Source organism: Epinephelus lanceolatus, chromosome 18 (assembly GCF_041903045.1).
Source record: "Epinephelus lanceolatus isolate andai-2023 chromosome 18, ASM4190304v1, whole genome shotgun sequence".
Lineage (NCBI taxonomy): Eukaryota > Metazoa > Chordata > Actinopteri > Perciformes > Serranidae > Epinephelus > Epinephelus lanceolatus.
This window is the reverse complement of record NC_135751.1, coordinates 9,335,092-9,359,135: the sequence shown is the minus strand read 5'-3', so window position 1 is coordinate 9,359,135 and position 24,044 is coordinate 9,335,092. Positions and strand designations below refer to the sequence as shown.

Below are 24,044 nucleotides of genomic sequence, written 5' to 3'. Positions count from 1 at the left end.
AATGCATTGTCACATTGCTGAAAACAGGGCTGTTTTTCTGACACTATAAAAAAGTTGACTTTTCAGAAATATGTGGTTGTCACAGGACAGGGATGCAATAAACATATGACGATCTTATAGAATATGATGCAATACTGTAGATTAAACTATAAAGGAGTTCAAATGAGCACAACCTTAAACATCTACAGTGGTAAAATACAACATACACATTAATGCAGCAGCAATATTAATCCTAAAACTGAACATATGATAGTGATGACTGCACAATGAATACTGTTACTGTAAGTACTTTCAGTACATTGTGCTGATAATACTAATGGGGATATATGGGGTACTTATCCATAGTCACTGAATTGCATATGGTAAGTGTCGGCACACCACCAGTTTGGAGAAGCGTATAAACATATTTTGAGCAGCTAAACTAACATAACAGTTAAAATGTACACTATACTGACAGTATTTTCACCACTTAACCTTTCAGTCATACAGCTGTTAACGGCTTCAGTTCCCTATCTATGCTCTCATCAAAGCACCAGACGCCATTAACAGAAACAGTAAATTAGGCTTCCAGTACACAGGAACTGCTCCATCACTTAATGTGTGTTATTCTGCAATTTGGGGGAAATGAACATTTTTTTGCATGTTGTTTACTTGAACTATGACTGATATTAATTTTTTGGTCTCTGGGAAAACATCACAGTGAGCATATTTTAAATTATAACTTCCTGTGAGGTCATCTGGCAGTTGACCTCTGAGGCTCACTTCAAACACAAGGACGGAGCTCTCTCTCTGAAAGGGAAGTGGTGACGTCCGTCAGCCGCTCACCTGGAACATGAACCTGCAGCCTGATGACATTTCCTTCCAGCATGTTTACTGAAGTGTGGATTGGAGCAGATATCTGGGGGCTGCAGGACTCATTGCTTATTTCATTTCACCCAGAGAGGTTGACTTTGTAAAATGTGACTGAGCTGAAATCTCAACCAGTGCATACAGGGTTCATTCACAGTGTCTCTCCCACCAATCTGAGGTGGGCGGGTGAGAAATCCTGCCGAGCTATGCAGGCTCAGGGCAAAAGCCATCGATCTGCTTATTTTCTGACCTTTTTCTTTTTCTTTTCTTAGCTGCAGTTTTATTGTGAAGGATGCTGGGAAGCCGGCTCTCTGGAGCTGAACACCAGCTGAATTTGTAGGACGCACTTACGAACGTGAATATCATTTTCACCTTTTTCCTCTTGTTCAAAACAGATGAAAACTAAAGCTCTTGGGTCTCTTGAAGCGTAGTGAAAGGTCAAAGTGGGAAAGAGGTTGAGTTGATCAAAGTGGGAGCTGCAGGTGGTACACTGTGAGTCTGTAATGAGGACTGGTGGGGAGGTGAGGTGAGTTTTTGGAGGAGAGAGTCTAATAGAGACAGGAGGGGGCGAGACAAAGAAGGAGGATTACACTATCGATCTTCTCCCCCTCTGCTGTGTCATGACCACAAAAATCAAATCAAAGACTTGCGGTGGGCTGAGTTGTAATGAACAGCATCAGGAAGTGGTGGTGTGTGTCTCATGATCACCTCTTTGTGGGAGCGTTTTAGAATGAATTTAAAATAGAAAATGGGATTACTGCTGGACTCAGAAGGCTCTACTCCCACAAATGGCAGGTCAATTCTCAGATGGAGCTGAATGCAGATACAACACATTCATCATCCAATCATGGCTGACACTTTTAATCTACATGCATACAATTAGTGAACCACAAGCGATCTCTAGTTCTATCCTCATCTTTGCTTTGACTTTTTCCAATTTGCAGAAATAATACTGAATGTCTCTTCTTCATAAGGCTCCCATGTTGCTGTTTGGGGACAACTGTGAGAGGAAAGTGGTGAAATCATTACTACTACATAACTAATCCTCAGTTTGGAGACCCTCTTTAAAGAGAGACAGTCTGAAGAATCTGACAGTTAATACCAAAACATCCAGAGAGACCAAGGCGACACACACAATGAATCCTCAGTGGAAGAAAGTGCAGATCGTGGGTTTGGTGTCCGTGATGTCCTCACCTGTGGGAATCATAATGGTGGCTGAATGTGAAATGCTGGAATATTTTCAATTTGAAGCAAAAGCTGCTGAAAACACCGGAGGCAATCAGGTCCTGCCAACATCACTGAGTCCTCAATAACAGACAGAAACATCAGAAAATGTACCCAAATTGAAGACAAATGGACACAGACCTCCCTAAAGAATAAGACATTTTATTGTTTTGTGTTTTGAAGCTTTGAGGTTCATTGCTGTGCTGTTATTTCTCTGTGTTTTTGTTTGGCCACTGTAATAAAGGCTTTTTTAGTTTTTGTTTTATAACAAGCAGAGTGCCTTTATTTCTGCAGGGGTTCATTCCCTTCAGAGAGTTTCTTCTATTGGTTGTTTTCAATATCTAAAACATGATAGTGTGGTTTGATTCTAAAATGACCTGGTAGAATGACTAAAGTAAATCTAATGGTAATCTGAGTGCTTTGGGGCGAGAGAGGAGCCCACGGCAGCATCCGCTGCTCGTTGAGAAGAATAAGAATGATACGTGCTCTCACAGCAGTCTCCAGAAGAGTCTTCAGTAACATCAGAAAAAGTCGCTAGATTTGTCGCTAGTCGCTTTTTTGAAAAAGAGTCGCTAGAGGGGGCTGAAAAGTCGCTAAATATAGCGACAAAGTTGCTAAGTTGGCAACACTGCTAGTGGGACTATGTTTACAAGCACAAGAGTTCAGCGAGCCACCGAAGGACCGCCCTGCAGATTTACTATTGGTTCTGCAATGTAGGGAGTTTTTTAAACTCTGAAATTGTATCCACCCATCTAAACACAAAATCAGGGAGAAAGTCATCAGTCTTTAGTTAAGCAAAGCATCTAAAGACTGACTTGTGAGTCTACAACCTAACTACCCTGATTTAACTAATATAACTGAATAAATAAAATAATCGGTATAAACTATTTCCACATAGAAACCTGATAAAGCTTACCTGACTGAAGTAATTTAACCAAATTAATCAAACCAATTTAGTCTGACTAAACTGGTCTGTTTACTCTGACATTGTCCACAGTGGGAAAACGAGCAGCTGCACAGCCTGGAGGAGAGAGGTCGTCTTCTTCTCTCCCTGCAGTTTCTGCCTCCGCTCAGTTCGCAGGATAAAGACTTTGTTGAAGGAGGTGGAGGAGGAGAAGGAGGTGAAAGACATCGCAGCGGAGGTCTCTGTGTCGGCGTGAAGCGCTGTGCCCACCTGGCAGCCATGGATGTAAATGGGTTCTCCGACCCCTACGTCAAAATGTAAGAATTCTGGCTTCTTTTTTTACAGCTATTGTCAGGTCACTGGGGTTACATGCTAGGGTTATAACACAGAGGGTGGTAGTACTGCCTCAAATTGAAAGACCACATTAAACTGTCCAAATACATAAATAGCCAGACCAGTTCTTAAATGTGAGTTAAGTCCCTGATGCACCAAGCTGACGGTCGGCCATCGAATAAAGTCGGGCCGTTGGTGAGCATCTGTCGACCGCGTCTGCAGCTTATCGGCCGATTGAGCATGTTGAACCGGTGGCGGAGCTTGTCGGTGAGAGAGATCACTCTGATTGGCTGTTCAGGTTTTATCCCCTTGCCCCTGTAGCGAGTGAATCTGCCTGTAGTGAAACCAGGGCTAACCAGTGCTTCCTCCGCAGGCTCCACTTCACTCAGCTGCCCGACAGATCTGCTGCTTCTTCCCACTTTAACCTGAATAACAAACTGGAGTTAGCTGGGAGCGGCTAGCTGAGCGTTAGCCGCAGCATTACCGGAAGGAAGCACAGCCAGTTAGCCTCCGCTAGTCTCTGAGCTATCCCTGGCTCTCCGTTTGGATCCAACAGGAGCACTGAGCCGTGGTTTGTTATTCAGGTTAAAATGGGAAGAAGTAGCGGGTTTATCGGGCAGCTGAGTGAAGTGAAGTGAGTGGTGTCCCCAGCTCAAGGGTGTGCAAGCCAAAAATGACGTCATCACACATTCACAAAGGCTCTGCAGTTTGTCAGTCATTGTAAACCCGCCCCATATTGGATAAATGGTTGTGATTAGCCTGAAGCATGACATGTGATGGAAATCTATTTGAACCATAGATGTATAAAGAGAACTGGATACAGCAATGGAGGCAGGACCCTGTTCTGGATTCATATCATTCTGCCCATAGAGCAGACACACCAGAGACTTTCGTCAGTACAACAGCTAACTTTGGGTTTAGTGCTCAGCTAACTTGAATGGGGATAAAATGATTTAGTTGTGCAGCTCTTCTACAATTTCTTAATCTAAAATGATAGTAAAATAAGACATTTCATGGCGGTTCTGAAAAAAAAAAAATTATCCACAGATTTACAGATGTTTCTTTCCCAGTGTAAGTCTATGGGAAACAGTCTTTTTGGGCCCCTTGGCATCATATGATGGAATCGGAGTGTGTAATTCCACCATTTGGCCACTACAAAAATTGTCTTCAAAGCCTGGCACACTTCCAGAGGGCCTCAACTAATAGACCAGTTGTTTCAGCTGTACTTGTACAAAGTGTTGGGCAATTTAACTGATATCAAAACATCACATGAAATATCAGTACTTAAGTAACAGCTTAAGTAAATGTACTGGGTAACATTCCACCGCTGGACTTCAGCACTAATGAGACAAATAATAGCTGGAGTTCCATCTTATTAACTTTGCTGATCAGTGATGCAGCTGTTGTTAAAGAAGTGACATGTGTTCTGCAGCAGGAAGGATAATCAGTGAGAAAAAGGAAACAAAGGAGTACCCCTGTCAGGAGGAAACACTGGAAGACAGAGTTGCGGATTTAAAGGCTTCTCTTTGCTTTCGTTTCTCTCGAGGGATGCTGGCTTTGAAGAGGAGGAGAGTTTTTTTTTTTCTGTCGCACACCGTCTGAATACAAACTGAGTCAGAGACAGAACAAGGAGGCAGCTGACAGCTAAGGGGTCGAGTGAACTCACAGAGATTCATCAGTTTAAGAAATCACTGCAGCGTCCGGGGTATCAGCATGCTGTGTCATGGCTCAGCTTCAGCCAATACTTTGCTTTAATTAAAACCGGTCAATATTCCCTCTGAAGGTCCAGTCAGTGTGTCCCACCTGCTCCTCTCTGATCAGTCTGACTTTATTATTATCTTTATATCCATTTTGCAGTTTTTTGACAATACATTTTAAACCTGCATTGAAAGCTGAAAGTGTGACATTAATCTGACTTTTATTTAGTGTCTTGTAAAGCTCGAAATACATTAACAAAATTTACAAAGACAAAATCAGGGTTTGACATTAACCATAGTGCGATGGCCCAGGGCCCAAGTCTCTTCTGAGAATGAGACTGCACCTCTAAATAAGATTACCCTGTCTAAATAAAGATTAAATAGATAAAATCCCCATACTGTGAGCTTTTGCCATTGCAATGTTACAGTTTTACAAACATCCTGATTCCTTTGCTCCTTTTAGTTAGTAAAACAGTAAACAATACTCATAGCCGATTAGCCAGGGCTCAAGACTAATAGCATCCCGTTGTCCCAGTGATGAAAGAAAATGTGTGTATGTATAACTATGGCTTAGCAAATGACAAACTGAACCAAGCCTCTGAATCTTGGTGCTCCTATCACTGGGAAGAGTGCTAGTTAGCAATTACTTGTGAGCAGCAAAGTTCTGTGAAGAGTTGGCTGATGAAGCTAACAGCTAATCGAGCTGATAGAGCTAACAGCAAACAAAGCTAAACAGAGCAGGACTGAATGTTTCTGTTTAGAGGAACATGAAGCTTTTAACAGTGAGCTTTTACTGTAAACACACAAACACATTTACAGTAAATAGATGTAATGTTGCTGAAGTATTTTAAAGTGACTCTTACCTTTCTTGCTTTTCACACAGCACTTACAAAAATTTGAACATCCACAACTCCCACCTCCCTCCAAAGGAGAGAATAAGGTTACAGTGCTAACGTGAGATAGTAGCGTTAACGCTACAAGTAAGTGGAAACGCACAAGGAAGATCGCGTAAATGTTTCAGAGGCTACGCTACAGTAGGCTAACGTTAGCCATTAGCAACTGGATGCTGTGTTGTCATATAACGTTCTATGTTATATGTGTATTAGAAGCAAACTAAACATAATGTTACCTGTCCTGTACAGTTTTATAATATAACAAAACGTTAACGTTAGCTATTAGCAACTGGATGCTGTATTGTCATATAACGTTCTGTGTTATATATGTATTAGAAGCAAACTAAACATAATGTTACCTGTCCTGCACAGTTTTATAATATAACGTAAACACTAACGTTAGCCATTAGCAACTGGATGCTGTGTTGTCATAACGTTATGAACTGATCTGAATTTCTTCATTTATCATTTTTATGCGCAGCACAAAAACAAAATGACATTTCGCATACCCCAAGAAAAAAGAAACAAAACACATAAAAACAATTTGTGCAACATGAAAGAACAGACCCAAAGTCTGATACGTTACTGTTCATCCATGTCTCAGTGAACACTCCTTGGTGAGTGGATCTCCACAGTCGGATGTAATCCATTTTCGTGTCCAGCGAGCAGACATTCGCCAGAAGGCCGCTGAGAACAGCTGTTTTGATGGGATTAGCTCTTAGAGCTGACCCTTTCGCACTTCCCCGCTTCCGCGTTCCTGTTGCAGCGCTGCCAGCGTCTCCCTAACTCAGGACAGCTCCAGGCGATGTTACGCGAGTGGTTATGTCGGTCAGAGACCTCCACGTGGGGAAGACAGACAGGACGCTCAGCAATGCAATGATTGGTCGGAGTTTTCTTAGAACCATAAGAGAATGGTATAATTATGAGTATTTATTTCTGGTGAAATTCACTTACATTTTAGTGTGCCATCAGCTTATTAATAGCATTTTAACCTAAACAAAGAAAAGTGTAAAATTTCCAGAGAGGTAAGTGATGCTTTAAATGAGCAGTTTGAATGTAATGTTCAGAGTACCGTAAAACTTTAATCAAAAGCTTAATGCCAAATAAACACACAGTCCCTTTTACTACCCTGGTGTGGCTACATATTTTGAAAAATAAACGTCTGTCTCAATTAGATGCCTGGTCTGGTTACCAAACAGTTAATTTTTTTAAAGAAGTTCTTCTGATGTAAAGTATAAAACCCGGTTGATGGCACCCTCATATTATGTGTCCATTCCTCAATTACCCTGTAAGTTATTATTAGTATAAGGGTCCTCAAATCAAAAGAATCAAAAGGGTTTTTCATAAACTATTAAAAAAGTTGTGAGTGTTGTTTTAACAGGATAAAGTGGAATTGTGTCAGTATGCCTGGTGCCGTAATCCTCGACTGCCATAACGCTTTCTGATGTGTCTGTTGGAGCTAGATCAGATAAATGAGTCATAACTGATATGTTATCTGAAGCCTAATTTTTAAACAAATAATATCCATACTGGTTTAAATTAACAATTTGACTGTATTTGCTGAGCAACAGTTTTTTTTTTATATCAATTTTAAAATCAATCCTGTATCTTTTAGTGTGACTTTTTTTCTATAGGGCTATATATACTATATGTACTATAGATGATAATAACATAGTAGAGAAATGAAAGACTGTGAACTGAGAGACTGCAGAATATGTAACGTATGTTTACAAAGATATTTTCATTCGATTAGTGTCTTTTCATGTATTGAAGTGTCTCAGTTAAGGAAGGCTGTGCTTGGTTGCATTAAAAAAAATCTGCAGGCTATTTTTTGGTTTTTACATTAGTTTACATTGGGGTTATTAAAAATTGGCCACCAAATTTAGCGGCTGGGTAACCTGTGGGGCCAGTACTTATCCCTGAAAATTGAAAATCTTTAAAGTAACTAAAGCTGTTAGATAAATGTAGTGCAGTAAAATGTACAGTATTTCCTTCTGAGATATAGTGGAGTAGAAGTATAGTTACTTAAAATGGAAATATGCAGGTAAAGAACAAGCGCCTTGGATTTCTATTTAAGTACAGTGCTACAGCAATATTCCACCATGCAGACAGATTACAGTGTACCAGGGGCCCCATCCGTCTGTCTTTCTCCTATTAGTCTGCAGCAGGGAAGTGACTGTGATGAAGAGGGGGCGATCTTTCTTCTTTCTTCATGTCATCTGTTAAAAGAAGTGGTCAGAACCAATCACAGCACGGCTTTGTTTGGTGAAGCAGCTCCGTGACAGCCGCCGCCACTGATGATGAAGATGCTGTGTGGAGCTTCCCTGTCTTGCTCTCTGCCAACAGTGAATAACTGAGCCCACAGTGTGTGTGCGTTTGTGTGTGTGCTGCAATATAATACTGACTCAGTATGATTCATTATTAATTACCTTTTCATTAATGATGATTTACACAATTTCATCAGACTGCAGGATAAGAAATAATCCTGTAGAGAGCAAGTGTTTGCTCCAAGCGCTCAAACACTGTTTTAATTAAGCACACGGCATCATTTCCAGTCATGTAATTCAACATTGTTGTGTTTCCTCTAATTAATGGCTTTCTAATTAAGCTCACAGCGATACATGACGCAAATATTAAGCTTTTTATAAAAGTAAAGTATCTTAAAGTCACTGCTCAAATGTGATAGGGGTTAATCTCTGATCACATATTCAAAGACTGAAAGATTTATTTGTCACATACTCATACACAGTACAGTGTGCAGTGAAATGCTTTGTTACCACATAAATCATGCACAAGACAAGTATAATAAAACAAATGTATATATATTTATAAAAAAGAGAGAAAAAAATAGATATGATAAAATATTTTAAAAAATATATAGAAATAGAAAGCACAAATCAAATAAGAGAAAATTAGAAAGACTGAAAATACAAATATATAAAATATGACTAAATAGAGAAAAAGAGAAAGAAGAAAATTTAATATTACACAAAAATATTTAAAACTGTGAGGAAATATATGGTTAAAAAAAAATCAAATTAGCGAAAGAAACATAAAGATTGTTTTTATATGACCATTGTACTGTAACATTTAATAGTCTCAGCCTACAAAAATGTTCCTCATGATTTTTCCTAAATTCAATGACTGACCAAAACCCTGAAGACTTTAAGATGTTACTGAGCTGCCCCAGAAAATCTTGAGAGCTTGTTGTACAGGTGTACTCAAGGACACTATGACATCGATGTTGGGTGTGGTTGGAGCACATTTATGACCACACATAGCATCACAGAGGTTGGAAAGGCTCGGAACTGTCAGTCGTTTCTACTTATGTCAAAATTAGAGCAAACTAACGTGCTTGTTCCTCTTCTCTCTTCCTGCTGTCAGATACCTGAAGCCTGACTTACAGAAGAAATCAAAGCACAAAACAGCAGTGATGAAAAAGACCCTCAACCCTGAATTCAATGAGGTAAGAACTCCCAAAGGTGGCCCCCCACCCCCAACACCGACCGACCCCCGAGCTCCACATCAGCTCCACACATGCCCCACTGCTCCACTGAGACCATGTCAGTGAGCTCACTCTCTCTGTCCTTCTGCATGAAAAACCTCTGCAATGCTTCATCTTATGTTTCTGAAAACCTGTCTTCCATTCAGAGGAAACATCTCCAGTGTTTCTCCCACATAAATCATAACCAGAAAAGAGTCATTATGTACTTTGGATTTCCTGCACTAAATCTGATTGTTGTCACCTCAAAAATCAGACAGCACTCACTGGTGTTTACTATTACCACTACTGGTTTATAAAAATAGATATGGAATAGAGAATAGAGATGGATAAGGATGAATGAACACAGGACTTTCACCCAGCAGACTGCTGTTGGTGTCGCATCTGAAACCAAATGTCAATGTTGAGGGTTTTTTTTTAATTAGTAGTTAAGGTCGCATGACATACGTGTCATGTCACATACTGGTTAACTTACTTATTAGGTCGTTACTTAACAAATAGTTATATAAATATCAATTTAAAAAGTTACATAGATATTTCTAACCCTATAAATAACAAGTTTTGTTGCCTAAACCTGAAGTTTAGTCCTGTTCCATGTCCTGCTGACATGAAAGTTTATTTTGAAAGACATGTTTTTTTTATTTCGGTGCCTGTGATAACAGATTATAGCAGCCACACTGTCCATGTGAGCAGCACCACTCAGGTACAACTTAGCTAATGTTCAGCTGTGGAACATTGAGAGAATTGGAGTCTTGCCTACTTTTTTCTATGTGACGCATGCGGTTTTCAGCAAAATTAGGCAATAAAAATTATCTTTTTATATTCATATTGATGTCATACCACCTTCACTACAGTTTCATTGTCTGTATCTGTCACAGACACGGAAAAATATAAATAATTATTTTAAACTCAACACTATCTGTTTCTGGTTCAACTAAAAGCCCTCTGACAACATTTCTGTGGACAGAATTCCTGAATTTGTTAACAAGATTTTTTATTGTGAGATATTTGCAAGATCATGTTGTTGACAATGTTGTGGCTGGCACGGTTCCAGAAATTGGTGGAGTGCTGACTTTTAACTGTGGAAATATAGAAATCATATTAGAGGACAGCTCTGCAGCAGCAATGCTGTCTGTGTGAACACCACACACTTGTGAGACGCAACAGTTAAGCCAGGTTGCTCATGCAGGCAGTGTAGCCTGGGCGTTAGAGCCTCATAGTTTGAAGTGTAAGGGCCACTGAATAAGCTGCTGTATTTGACAAGTTGGGAGTGAGAACATGTTGTTTCTAAATTTTGTGGCTAGGAAGCACACATGTCCCCTTGGAATATGTGTGTTAATTATACTTATATTGTCTTTTATGTTCTCTCCTGTGACCTGTCTGACTGGTGTCTCCTTTATTTGTCACTGTGCATAGGCAACTTAACTGGCAATTAATAAAGTTATCTATCTGTGGTCTGTATAAGCGAACCTTAATTACCATCACCCATAACTTAAGTTAACAATAATGAGCACAGTTTTACAGTTTTCTAAGGATAAGGACTCCAAGTACTTGTCAAAACTTTCAGTCTGTCTGCTCACCTTTTGGCAGTATTATTCTTTAATTAGGCGATGGGGTCTACAGGCAGGGAGTTAACTAAGGAAAGCAGAGGCTAATGTGATTCAGTCCTTTCAGTGAATGGCAGCATTATAGAAATATAAAATGGTTTAGTTTTAATGTTGATTAAAAAAACCTCACATCATGTCGAGATCAAGCCTTCCTCCCCAAAATGTGTCACTTTATTGTTGAACATAAAATGAGCACAAAGTCATTTCTCCGCCGTTAGAAGAGAGTAAAATCTATTAAAAGCATGATTTCTATCTCAGTCATGCCTCATTTGCATTCATTTTTGTTTTGGGTCCATATGTTTAGTATAAAGAGTATGCTCCTTAGTGTTCAATGTCAGGAAATGCATTTCTTTATGGATGGATAGAAAGGCCACCATGGACATGGGAGAAAAGTTAATTTTGAGTGTTTTTTGCCGTCCAGTCTTGTGGAATATGCGCATGGAGCAGTACAGAGATCAAACCCTGACCGATAATGCATAGCAACAAATAAGTGAGGAGGTTGACCTGCCAGGTGTGTAGCCAGGTTTGTGAAATATTTTGTTGAAAGACATGCGATCTGTGCATGGTGTCCATATGAGCTGTATTACATTCTGTGACAAAGTGGATATTGTCCATCAGAAATCTGCTGCAAAAGTTCTTTGTTTTCAATGTACTCATGTATGGAATTGAGTCAAAACAAAACAAACAAACAGACACACACACACACACACACACACACACACACACATGCACACACACAAAACTACAGTGTATGTGTTTATGGTAACGAAGGAACATGTCACTCAGTGCAACAGTGAGGCTCACTGATATTTTTGAACAATGGAGATCTATGGCACAAAGGAAGGCTTTGAAACACACAACACTTGGTAGAAGATACATTCAGTGCTGTTTTGAAAGTGAAAATGTTGACAATAAGAAAAAAATATAGAATATCACCAAACTTCTACTTAAATATCCTCCAGCTAAAATGGAGGCAACACAGCATGATGCAGGTTATTTCTTTATTTCTAACGCCAGTCCTCACAGACCTGTATTGTGTTTTAAATCTGAATCCCTGTATGTGTTTGATCACTGCAGGAGTTTTTCTATGAGATCTCCCTGTCGGAGCTCACCAACAAGACGCTGGAAGTGACGGTGTGGGACTATGACCTGGGACGCTCCAATGACTTTATAGGTGAGACACTGATGGTTCATTGTGATTGCTGACCCTCTCACTGAGTTTTACTTTGAACATAAAATCATGCTGAGGAAACCCAGTGGTCCAGAAAGACCTCTCTGAAGCCTGTGGTCTCTCTGTTGAAATCTCAAGAATAGGTTTCATGGATGAATGGAGTACATAACCACAAAATAAACAGAAGATCATTGCCTGGTTCAGCTGTAAATATTAATGAATCTAACACATGCTGCTAATTAGTGTCAGCAGAGTTGTTCTGTCAAAGCTTGTGTATGTTTGTAATCTTATCAGCTGTATTCCTGATCAGGCTCCCTTTTTTCCTCTTTTTTTAATAATTACACAGTTTCTGTTATTATGTTGATATTCTTGTTAAAACAGAAACAAAAAGTGCTCTTGGCTGCCATAATTCACCTCAACCTCACATCTTAATTAGACCTGCAGCTTGTGTTTGGTTTCCTGCTGTTTGTCCTGAAGAAAAGGTATTTTTAAAGTGTACACCCACTGGACTTTTACCATGAAAACAATCAGAGTATCAAACATATCTGCATTCAAGATTTTAAAGGATATTTTATGTCTTCTGTCAACAATCAGGTGCATACATGGACAATGAAAAGGTTTTTGCTTGCTGTAATTGTTCTTCTGTCTATACTGGACATTGGGGACCCTCTTTACATTTATCTTGTTTGGTCTGGACTTTTGGACTTTTCAGTTTGGTCCCAACCAAAATTACAGGTGTGAAATTTCCTCCAGACCAAAGTTCATACCAAACAGACAAACCTTGGTCAAACAAAAAGAGGTGGTCTCGTTCCGGATCAAACTGAACCATTGTTTGGTTTGCTGCTGGTGTAAACGAAGAAAATCTTGGTTGACTGAAATTCTTCCTACTCTTCAACCAATCATTTGGTCGATGGGGAAAAAACTCTGCTCGTTATCTCTAAATTAACCAAATTGGACGCGAGCGCCCATCTACAAACCAGTCAATATCAATGCTGATAGGTATGTCATGTATAGTTCTTTAGTGCGCTCACATTGCGATTGCAATGTAAAACAAAGATTAAATGTCAAATGTATCCACCTTATTCCTTCCCCATGATATCTTCCAGCATTGAGCTGACACTGGCAATTTCCAGTGGTAACAGTTTGTTTACAGTACTACAGTACTTCTTCCTTTTCAACCCAGCACACTAGCAATTAGCTTGCCTTGCTCTGTTAAAATATTGTTAACTTTAACATGGCCCGAGCTACCTTAAGGTAAACATCTTCTCCTTCTAAAGATGATGTATGATTTATGATGACTTAGTAAGAGATACTAACACATTTGGCAAACATTTAACATAATTCACTTTTAACTGTAGCTCCGTGTAAAGTGAATAAATGTGATGTTTCCCAGCTAATCCTCTGCTCGTCTGTGTTAACCATGCAGTTTGCATGTTTTTTAGCTTGTGATTTATTAAAAAAAAGGAAGTACGGTAAATCAGTAAAACATTCTCAGCCCTAAAGACTAAATACATATTTCAAGGTATGATGCTGAGTTTATTTTATAACGAGCAATTTTCTAATGTAGTTTGAGAATGAAGTCAGATGGGGAAGACAGGGATATCATGTACTGACGTTGAGTGATGGACCTGTCAGTCTAGGTATCATTCTCTTCTGCAAATTCTGATTGAATACTTTTTCGCTAATTCTTATGGTTTTATTTCTCATATCAATGGTACCTTTGGCAACAGGAACAATCCCTTTTTGTTCTTATTACATGTTCAACACACAGTTAGCTTCTTTATATATTGTTCCTCTGGTTGTTAGTCGTTATAGACACAGATAGTGCAACAGGTACCAGAGCTCTGCATAGACCTTTTAGAAAATGCAAAGTTAACATTAGATAAATATTTGTTGAAAAATAAATCAGTATTTGCTAAACTGAAGGCAAACTACTTTGGAAAAGAACCAGCATTGGCGGTTAGCCACCAAGAGTAGCCACTGGGACTAACCACAGACAGTCTATGGGACTAACTAGCTTACTGCTACTTGCGCTATCTCACTGGAAGTTGTGCACTTGATCACTTCCATAGTAGTGCCCTCAGGAATAAGGTGGATACAATGTAAAAAAAATGCACACCTTGGTTTGGATTTTCAGGTGCGAAATGAAATCATTCATAATGTACTTCCGATGGGTTAAATCTCATGTCCTCCTTATTCTGAAGTTTATCTCATGCTAATATGGGGTTTCATTAGTATGAGTTACACAAACCAAGATGAGGAGTAAAAGTGTGAAGTATTATAAAATGGAAATACTCAAGTAATGTGCAACTACCTTAAAACTGTACTTAAGTATAGGGCTTGAATAAATGTACAGAGTTTCCACCACTGATTGTGAGGACTACATCTGTCATGTGATTAGAAACTGATGGAAAGTGAACATGTGAAATGAAATGACACCGGAGTTTAGGCTTTGATGCGACACTGACACTAACTGCAGACACTTTGTGTTGTTTGTTTACTGTTTGTTCAGGTGGCGTCTGCCTGAGCTGTCACTCCCAGGGTGACGGCCTCCGGCACTGGATGGACTGCCTGAAGAACAAGGGCAGGAGGGTGGAGCGGTGGCATATCCTGACCAATGAGCTGCCAAGAACCCTCAGCCACGACTAAATCCACAGAGCATCCTGCAGACGGTTGCTCTCAGGGATCACATGGTTCACAGAGATCCTCTTTACGGGACGAACTTGAGAAACTTCACCACAGGAATCAGCAGCAATTGAGAGGAAAAGTGTATTATAATAACGGCCGCCATGATGAGAGAGAACAGGGTGAGGCTGCAGCAGCATGGTGGTGTGCCTTCATTATTGATCAGTGAGTCATTCAGAAGAAGCAGCTCCATCAACACTGTCAACTGACATTAACACCAGACCACATGCATATACAACAGGGTTAGACCGATACACTCGAATGATGAGGGGTGGAACTCGTGAAGATTAAGTTGAAACCACGGCTGTAGACTCAGACTTGTACTTGAAAACATGAAACTGCATGTTGTTTTTCTACTCCAGCATAAAGATTTGTTGTTAAAAAAAATAGTTTCCCAAAGGGGGAAATTTATATTTTACATTTTTAGTGTCATGATGTCACCCCCTGTCATTCAGTCTGTCTACAATGACAGAGACCTTCTTTACATATTGTTCCAGTTTATTCCTCTCATGTGTAACCATCAAACTTGAGTCACAGAGCTCAGTATGTGTATTTCAAAAAATATCAGAATCAGCTTTATTGGCCAAACCACACACATACACACACACACACACACACATATATATATATATATATATATATATATATATATATGTATATGCACATACTTATATGTATATGTATATAAACAATTTAAACCCAGGTTTAAGTTAAAGATTTAAGATAGATAGATATGATTCTCTCAAATTTTGGTTGCAAATTTGTTGTCATAAATGTGGCAGTGCCTCCAAGGGTCAGGACCTGAGTTTGGGCAGAAATTCTTCTGTTGTGCAAACCAGCTGTCCCAGTGGCTGGTCTCAGGCGATAGGTGAAGACGCTGTATGTGGCGGTCCTGAGCTGATGTGGTTACATGTGGTCTGTGGTTGTCAGGCCAGTTGGATGTGCTGCCAAATTCATGGAAACAATATTGGATATGGCTTATTATAGTGAAATTAACATTCAGTTCACAGGCAACAACTTTGGTGGACGCTCTTGCAGTCGGCATGCCAATGGCACACTCACTCAAAACATTTTAAAGTGACCTTTTATTGTGACCATCCCAAGGCACACCCATGAGTAATGATGCTGTTTAATCAGCATCTTGATATGCCACACCTGTAAGGTGGATGGATTATCTTGGAAAAGGAGAAGTGCTCACTGACATGGATTTAAACAATTTTCAACCAAAATTTGAGATAAATATATCTATTGAGTGCATAAAGAAAGTCTAAACCTGTGAAAAATGGGAGCAAGAACAGTGGTGCATTTAAATTTTTGGTCACTTCACTGCACATATATATATATATATATATGTGTGTGTGTGTGTGTGTGTGTGTGTGTATGTATGTATCCAACTCCAATTTTTTCCAGACGCGGTAGCTGCAAATGCTGTTTTTGTACTATGTGGATTGAAATAACATCCTAATATTTTATATTCAAAAAAAGAGCTAGGGTGTGTGATATTTCTGGCTACCTGAAACTTAAAAAAGTCACAAATTTGAAAACAGATTAAAAATAATTGTAATCATACAGCAAATGTATTTTTTCATCCATTGTTGGAAGAGAATTTGAGGATTCGGAACAGCACAGATTGATGGATATTTACCTTACAGACTGTCGGATGCGTAGCTCTTTGACTTGAATGTAATGATTAAACACGAGAAGCACAAACTGGAGCTGTCCTCAATGAAATAATGTCATTTTAAATGTAGCGTATTTGCATGAAGCAGAAAGTTAACAGCTACAACTGCCTGAGACACAACCAGAGGCGTGAGCTTTCTAGCTTGTGTCTCTTTTTATCAATTTAATTCAAATATGCTTTATCAGTACAACCACAATGAAGTACAGTACTGCAGAGGCATGTTGTGCTACATTTACATGTATCCAGAATGTAACAAGCATGAACATGTCTTGTGTTGCACCACTCGCTAACAAACTATCAAACAATCAGATCTGTGAAAAGCACACTGCTAATGTTTGCTAGCTAGAGAGCTAATCAGTTGTAACTGTGGTCCTTAATCTTCAGCACCACTGCTAACAAAACACTGTCTTTGCCAGGTAAGCTGCACTTACCACAGTGAGTTTGTTTACATTGTGTTTCGGTGCTGGTATGGTAGCATTTTATTGGGGAAAAAAACAGTATTGAATCCACTTACCAAATCTGAATCCTTTTGAATCCCCAGTTGAATCTTATTAGGTTTATCTTTCAACATTTGCCAGACATCTATCACCTTAATCATGTTCGGACAGAAACACAACAGTTTTTAATGCTGACAAATTGTAGCCCCAACCTGAAAGTGACCTAATCAGCAGAATATATGGAAGGCTCTTTAAAGGTATACTATACAGGATTGTCAGTAGCCTACTGTTCGCAAACATGCTCACCAGCGAAAGTGAAAATAAAGCCTTACTGCTTAGAGCCTTAATGCTTTGCGCTCTACCCCATGAGTCAGAGTCCTGCACTGGTCCATTTCTGAAAATCGCCCATACCAGGAAAGCTTAGTACCATAACCAACTCATTACCCACCAACATTTTGGCCTCAAAACTTTTGATAAATTAAAAGTGTTTTTTTTTTATGTGTTTGTGTTATATAAAAATATTGATGTGTTTAACTGTCACAAAAAACATCTATCACCAATCCCAGGCACTCAGATTATCATTTCAGGTGGTCTATAACAGGGTGGAACACTCTGAGTTTGGTTTGTCTTAGCTCTGTGAGTGATCCAGATTTAGTTAGCAAGTCTTCTGCACATAAATAGAACTTTTAAGAATTTTGTTTTTTTAATTTAATTTTTTAAATGAGATGAGAGTCAGCCTTCAATGTCCATGTTTGTATCCTTAAAAAAATGTAGGGTTTAAACTGGGCTCGGGCTCATAATTACAGTTAAAGGGACGGGCCGGGCTGGGCCGGGCTGGGCCGGGCTCGGACAGAACATGCACGGGCTCGGGTGGGGTCGGGCTGGATTTTTTTTTGGCCTGATCTAAGCTCTATAATCTTCACAAATGAACACCACTTTTATGATTTTTGAAAAGCAAATACAACTGCCAGATGTAAAAAGCTAATGCTAGGCTATAAATGAACTACACCATAGTTGCATGGCTTCAGCGTCACCACCACAATGAGGCTGTAAAGCCATGTTTGGTGTGATGATGTTCTGGAGCTGTAGCCACTTGTTGGCAGCTGTCTTTTTAAATGTACACACATGTAAAAGCCTCAAAACTCATTTTCTGGTGTATTTTATGTCATAGAACAAAGCATGAAAAACTCTTAAGCTTGTGTAAACAGACCTTATTTCGGGCTTCTAACCATGACAAAAAAACATACTGATTTTGAGATGAAGGAACCAAAAGTGCAACAACGGTAACTCATTTCAGCATTTTAGGACTCAATCATGCACCATTCTATATATTCAGAGGGCCCTGGGTTCAGGAGTCTCAGCTTGACACACAATGACTGATAGCTGATGATCAACAAAACCGATTGTAATTAAAGTTAATGTGTTACTGGAGATCATTTTCATTTCCATTTAGCACTAATAACATGCTACAGAACATTACAGGGAGACCTACGACAATTTTTATGACCATTTGGGAAGTTCAGGGTTTTCAATGGGCGACTGTCGATTTTGGCACCACTGACAGGAAAGCAGTCTGGAAAAGCAACAGCAATATTTAATTTTATTTATCCATGCAATTGTTTATTTTTTGTTGTTCGTTGTTGTTTATTTTCTTTTTCTTTTTTTGTATGAAGTATTTTAAAGGCAGTGAAATGTTCCAGAGTTTCGGCTGTTTCAATAGATGGCGGGTCTTCAAAGGTGCTAACGGTGAGGGACTCTCACTATTGTACGTTTCAGTGAAGTGGTTTAATATCCACTGATTCAAATGCTCCAAAACAACAAGAACATTCTGTAATTTCATGAGAAATCCTTGTATCTGAATGTTCGCTAAGCTCCACTCTGACGGATAAGAGATAATGACAACGGTGGCACATTCACCATCAAAGTTCACATTATATGAAACAATGGCTCCTTGATTTCAGATAGAAGGAGACAAAAGCAACTCATAATTTCTAGCCAATGATCAACAATATAACCTTAAGTGACATCTTTACCAGCTGTCGCTAATTAAGCTAACGCTCGCTTCATGAAACGACTTCTTAATGTTTCTAGCTGACTCATTCTAAAATATGAACCTAAGAAAATAAATAAATAAATAGAAAAAAGATATTGATGGCTTTACATGATGTCATGCTAAAAGGCTGAGGCTAAAGCTAACAGGTATCAGGTAAAAAAGTAAAGTACTAGGTATTAAGCTAGCAGATAAAAAAGAGCTGAAAAAATAAGGTGCAAACTATAAATTTGTTCTGTACATGTTTCATTGTTTTAAATCTGCTTATATTTATCCACACGACGTTAACAGCACTTCAAATCAAGGTGGGGGGATGAGGGGGGCGTGGTGCCAACAGGAGAGTGTATACCATTTCTTACCCTTGGTGCATTTTGTTATGCATCATCTTATGTTATACCTCATCAGAAAGACACATAAAATATGAGCCACTGGCAGCTTTCATCTAAGACTGTACAGGTGTCATGTTTCAAATACCCATATCGGTCAAACCCTTATATAATCTAAATTCCATCATATCATTTCTCTGCTCTGTAATGCAAGAATAATATTTCTATTGCACTCCTCAATGAGACTGTGAAAAAACGAACTGCATCCTATTATTGCCATGATGATAATGATGATGATGATAATGATATTTCAATACAAGTGGTTCTTCCTTGGTGTTGCATGATGCAATATGTTGATATACTTCTTTATATCTCTATACTCCCCCTGCCTGTTTTCTAACTCAAAGTGTTGAGACATGATGAAACATTCAGGTACGGCTCATGTTCTAATTCTTGGGTTTACAGTGTTATTGTTCTTCTTTAATGCACGACTGAATGTATGAATGTGGCTTTCTATACAATATCGTTGAACTGTTGTTTACACTGATCTTGTGCTTTACAGTTGTTCTTACATTTATATCAGGTGTTTTATGTACGATGCAACAATAAATTTGGAATGCAACACAGACAGAGAGGCGAGTTTTGGTTTGTTCCCATGCTGTTGTGCTCCTCGGGTGAGCGGTTCACTACTGCCCCCTACAGCCAGGAAAGAGGACTACAACTGCAGCTTCACACTATGAAACATCTGAACACAGTGTGACTGTTCTGCAGCCATCTGACTGTGTAATAAATGTACAAAAGATGGGAAGAATTTTCACTTACTATCACACTTATAACACCAACAGATGGCTTAAACTATATTACTACATTTCTAGTTTCTATCAGGAGGCAGTGTTAAAAGTTACAATTGCAAACTATAAAAATACTCAAATAGAAGTCCTGCATTCAAAAATGTGCTTAAAGTACAGCTATTAAGTAAATTAAGTAAAGGAAATAAGCAAGAAAATAAAAGTAGTCCTAATGCAGATTGGCCCCTGTCAGTTTTATATTATTAGATCATTATTGAGGTTGTACTTTAATGTTGTAACTTTGTCAGTGAGGAGCAAATTTACTTACATCTTATACTGTTGAGTGGTTTTATCTATAATAAATCATATTTTAGAAAATGATCATGTGAAATTCTAATCTGAAAAGTAGGTAGTATCTACAGCTGTACAACAGATGTAGTGAAATAAAAAGTGTATCTTCCCCTCTGAGATAAATAGAAGTGGGATAGTGGTTTAAAGCACCACCACTGTCAGAGTTTAACACTTCAGCTCAATCGTGAAGTGGTTGCTGAGGTGGTGATAAACCCTCTAATCTGACACCAAAACAACAAAAACACAAAACATTCCACTAAAAAATCCCTCTAAAAACATTCTTGTCTCTGAATAACTGATTTCAAGTCCTAAATAGACTCCTTAGATTATTTGTTCAGTTTGAGGATTCCCATTAGCTAATGCATGGCAATCTGTTATAAAGAGAGGAGCAGATGGACCTAAACGCAGGACACAGACTGATAATGATGGAATGATTACTGGTTCCAGGGAATTAAGATGGATGAGTCTGGCTGGTGGAAGCAGAGGATGAAGAAGAGAGCTGGTAGCTGGAGAAGTGGGGCATTAAGGCAGAGGAGATGGTTGGATGTGAGCGTGGCAGAACAGCAGGCATGCAGGCAGGCAGGAAGAAGGAAGTGAGGCACATCTTTATTGTATTGGTTTTTATACACCAAATTGTTTTTTTTTAATCTATTGTCTTAAAAATTGTGGGTTTTTTGACTTGTCTGTTTTTTTTGCCTTTGAGAAGTCTTTTGTAATGTGGAACTTGAAAAGTGATCTAAAAACAGAGTAAAATTATTATTAATGTACTTTGCATGCATGCAGGCTATATAAACATGGACAACCAACAGAAAAAATACTGTCATTACCAAGGTTAAAATTTAAATTTTAAAAAAGGAATAGAGGCAGACACAAAGGTGAAACAAAATGTTTGTCACTTTGAGGATGGTTGCTCATGCTTAACCTCCTGCCTTCTCATATTTATTGTCATGAATCCCAATCAGTATGACTGTATGAAAATAACTGTTAAAATTATGCAAAATTGAGCATAGTGTTAGTTCAGGCAGGAAACGATGTCAAGCTCCGCTCACCTCCCAGCTATATGAGCTGATCTCAAGCAGCCCAGTGAATTGATGGAGCACCTGATTGATGGAAGGGAGTCAGCTGATAGATCATGATTCCTTTCTAGGCAAACAATTGGCAAATCTCATTCAGGGCGCCCTATTTAAACTGCTCTGGCCTGCCTACTGTTGCTGCTTCCTCTGCAAGCTGCTTTGCAACCTGCCTCCACCACAGCTCCTCCTTTTCAGGCTGTGTCTGACTTATCAGTGTCATTTGTTTGTCATTGATGCTGCTCTGTTCTGTTCCTGGAGGGGTCTTTGTTATTGCTCTCCCCGCCTTAGGCTTTCCATGTAGGCGAATGGAAGGGCAGAGAGGTGTGCTCTCTCTGCCCTAAGCTTTCTGTGTAGGCCTAGGAAAGGCAGCGAGGCCCCAGAACAGAGCCATACCACCAAATATAATACTGCAAATTTAAATAAAGTTTTCTTTGACTAAAATGGTCCTGACGGAAATAGGTATAATGGGTTAGGACTACAAATCTACTACTGTATCTGTCATGGTCCAAGAATTTGTTATAGTATATTTTCAGTTTTGTTCTTAAAGTCAGTCTCCTCATGTGTCATGTCTTGTGTTACTTACCACCTTCGTCTGTTCCCTGCCTGTTTTCTGATACATCTGCCTTCAGTCAATCTTGTTAGTCCCTCCATGTTTCCATCCTCTCTTGTATATGTCTTGTTTGCTTCACTCGTGTTCCCTACCACACCCTCATTGCCAGCCAATCTTTGTGCTTCCCTCCTTTGCTCGTGCCCACTTACTCCTGCTGTGCCTTGTTCTTGTGATTAGTTTTCAATCAATTTTTACTTGTGTCTTTCCCATTGTCCTTTGTCAGTTTGTCTATGTTCATGGTATCATTTCCTGCTCAGTTTTCCCTGCCTGTGTCGGTCTCTCATGTTCCATGTTTGGATTGCTTCCCAGTGTTTATCCCTGTGTTCATCATGACATCCTGGTTTGTTGTTAGTTTAGTTTTGGCTCCTCTTTTGTATTTACTTTGTGTTATGTATGCCTGCTGTATCGTCAGTTTTGTTGCCTGTCTGTTTGGAGGTGTTTTACCAGCCACATTAAAGCTTGCTTTTTGTTAAAACCACCTGCCTGCCCGCTGTTCTGTGTTTGGGTCCTCATTTGAACTGAACTGTGACAGCATCACCATCCTTAAGTTTCAGACATGTTGAATAAAAAACATCATCGAGCCAAAAACTCTGTGCTTGAAAGACGGACTTCTGTGTAAGTATGCTGATTATGATCTTGTAGATTCATGGTGTTTATTGTCATTATGGTTATGCAAGTGCAACTGTATGAAATATTTTTGCTAAGAGATTTAATTAAAGGTAAATATAAAAAACAATCTTACAAGCAGCTCTCTCAGAAAGTTTTCTTGGTCTTCCAGACCTCAACTTGATCTCCACAATTCCTGTTAACTGCAATTTCTTAATTACATTACTAAATGAGGAAACAGCTAACTGAAAACACTTTGCTATCTTCTTATAGCCTTCTCCTGCTTTGTGGGCATCAGGTATTTTAGTTCTCAGAGTGCTAGGCAGCTGTTTAGAGGAGCCCAATGGCTGCTGTTTGTTGGAGCAAGGTTTCAGGGGTCAGAGTACTTTGCATCACCTGCAAATTTGCATCACCTGGCCTTTCCTAATGATGACTGTGAACGAGACATAGCCCTTACAAGCTAATTATGGTCTGAGACCCTGGTAAAAGTTGTCTGAGAGCTCAAATGTCTTGAGGTACCCAAACGTTTGCATGCCACTGTACATTCCACCACTGGAAATAATTATGAAATAGGGTCCGGTCATAATTAAGTAACAACATTTAGTATTCTTAGAGGCTGTTGATGTTAATATATTGATTATTATAATGATTGTTGTGATGTATTGATTCTTCAGTCAACATCCAGCGCTGACTGTACAGGTGAGAAGTTCACACTCTCCATTATCACACACCTTAAGGTCACTGAATGCCTCCTGAAACTGTGAATAAACTAATCAATACAGACCACAAGAAAACAATCAATACTGTCACATCCTGCTGTAAATGGAGACACTGCAGAGCTGACTCTGGTTCAGCCAAAATATTCAGTGTGTCAAGTGGCATCCAAGTGAATGCTAGAACCAAAGGAGTCCCAGCAGAATATTGTATTGTAATGAGATGATTATTCACTTGACCAGCCAGTGGTTTTAATGTAGTGACTGATGGGCATACTTCTTCTTTACTGCAAAATATTTGTGTTCATTTGCATGTTTTTTTTGAATATCTGTCAAGTTCAGATCTTGTTTTCTGAAAATAAAGATCAATCTGTCAAAAAATTGAAATTGAAACAAATTGGACAGGTAATCCATTAATTTAAGAACTATAATCAGTAGTGAACATTAAGTGAAAGTAATTGTGGCAGCACAACACACAAGTGAGGAGTGTGCACAATTCTAAATATGTGATTTGATAGTCAGACAACAGAAATCAATCAACATT

The 24,044-nt window shown here is 39.1% G+C and overlaps 1 protein-coding gene across 1 annotated transcript in view; it reads left to right on the top strand.

Moving 5' to 3' along the window:
- Positions 1–19,981, top strand: part of doc2a (double C2-like domains, alpha) — a 116,787-nt gene extending 96,806 nt beyond the window's left edge. Inside the window, exons 8-11 of the mRNA XM_033644373.2 lie at positions 3,071–3,294; positions 9,285–9,366; positions 12,087–12,183; positions 14,693–19,981. Of these exons, the coding sequence (XP_033500264.1) occupies positions 3,071–3,294; positions 9,285–9,366; positions 12,087–12,183; positions 14,693–14,829 (540 nt within the window). The 3' untranslated portion in view covers positions 14,830–19,981. The remainder of the gene's footprint in view (positions 1–3,070; positions 3,295–9,284; positions 9,367–12,086; positions 12,184–14,692) is intronic.
- Positions 19,982–24,044: the final 4,063 nt, after the last annotated feature.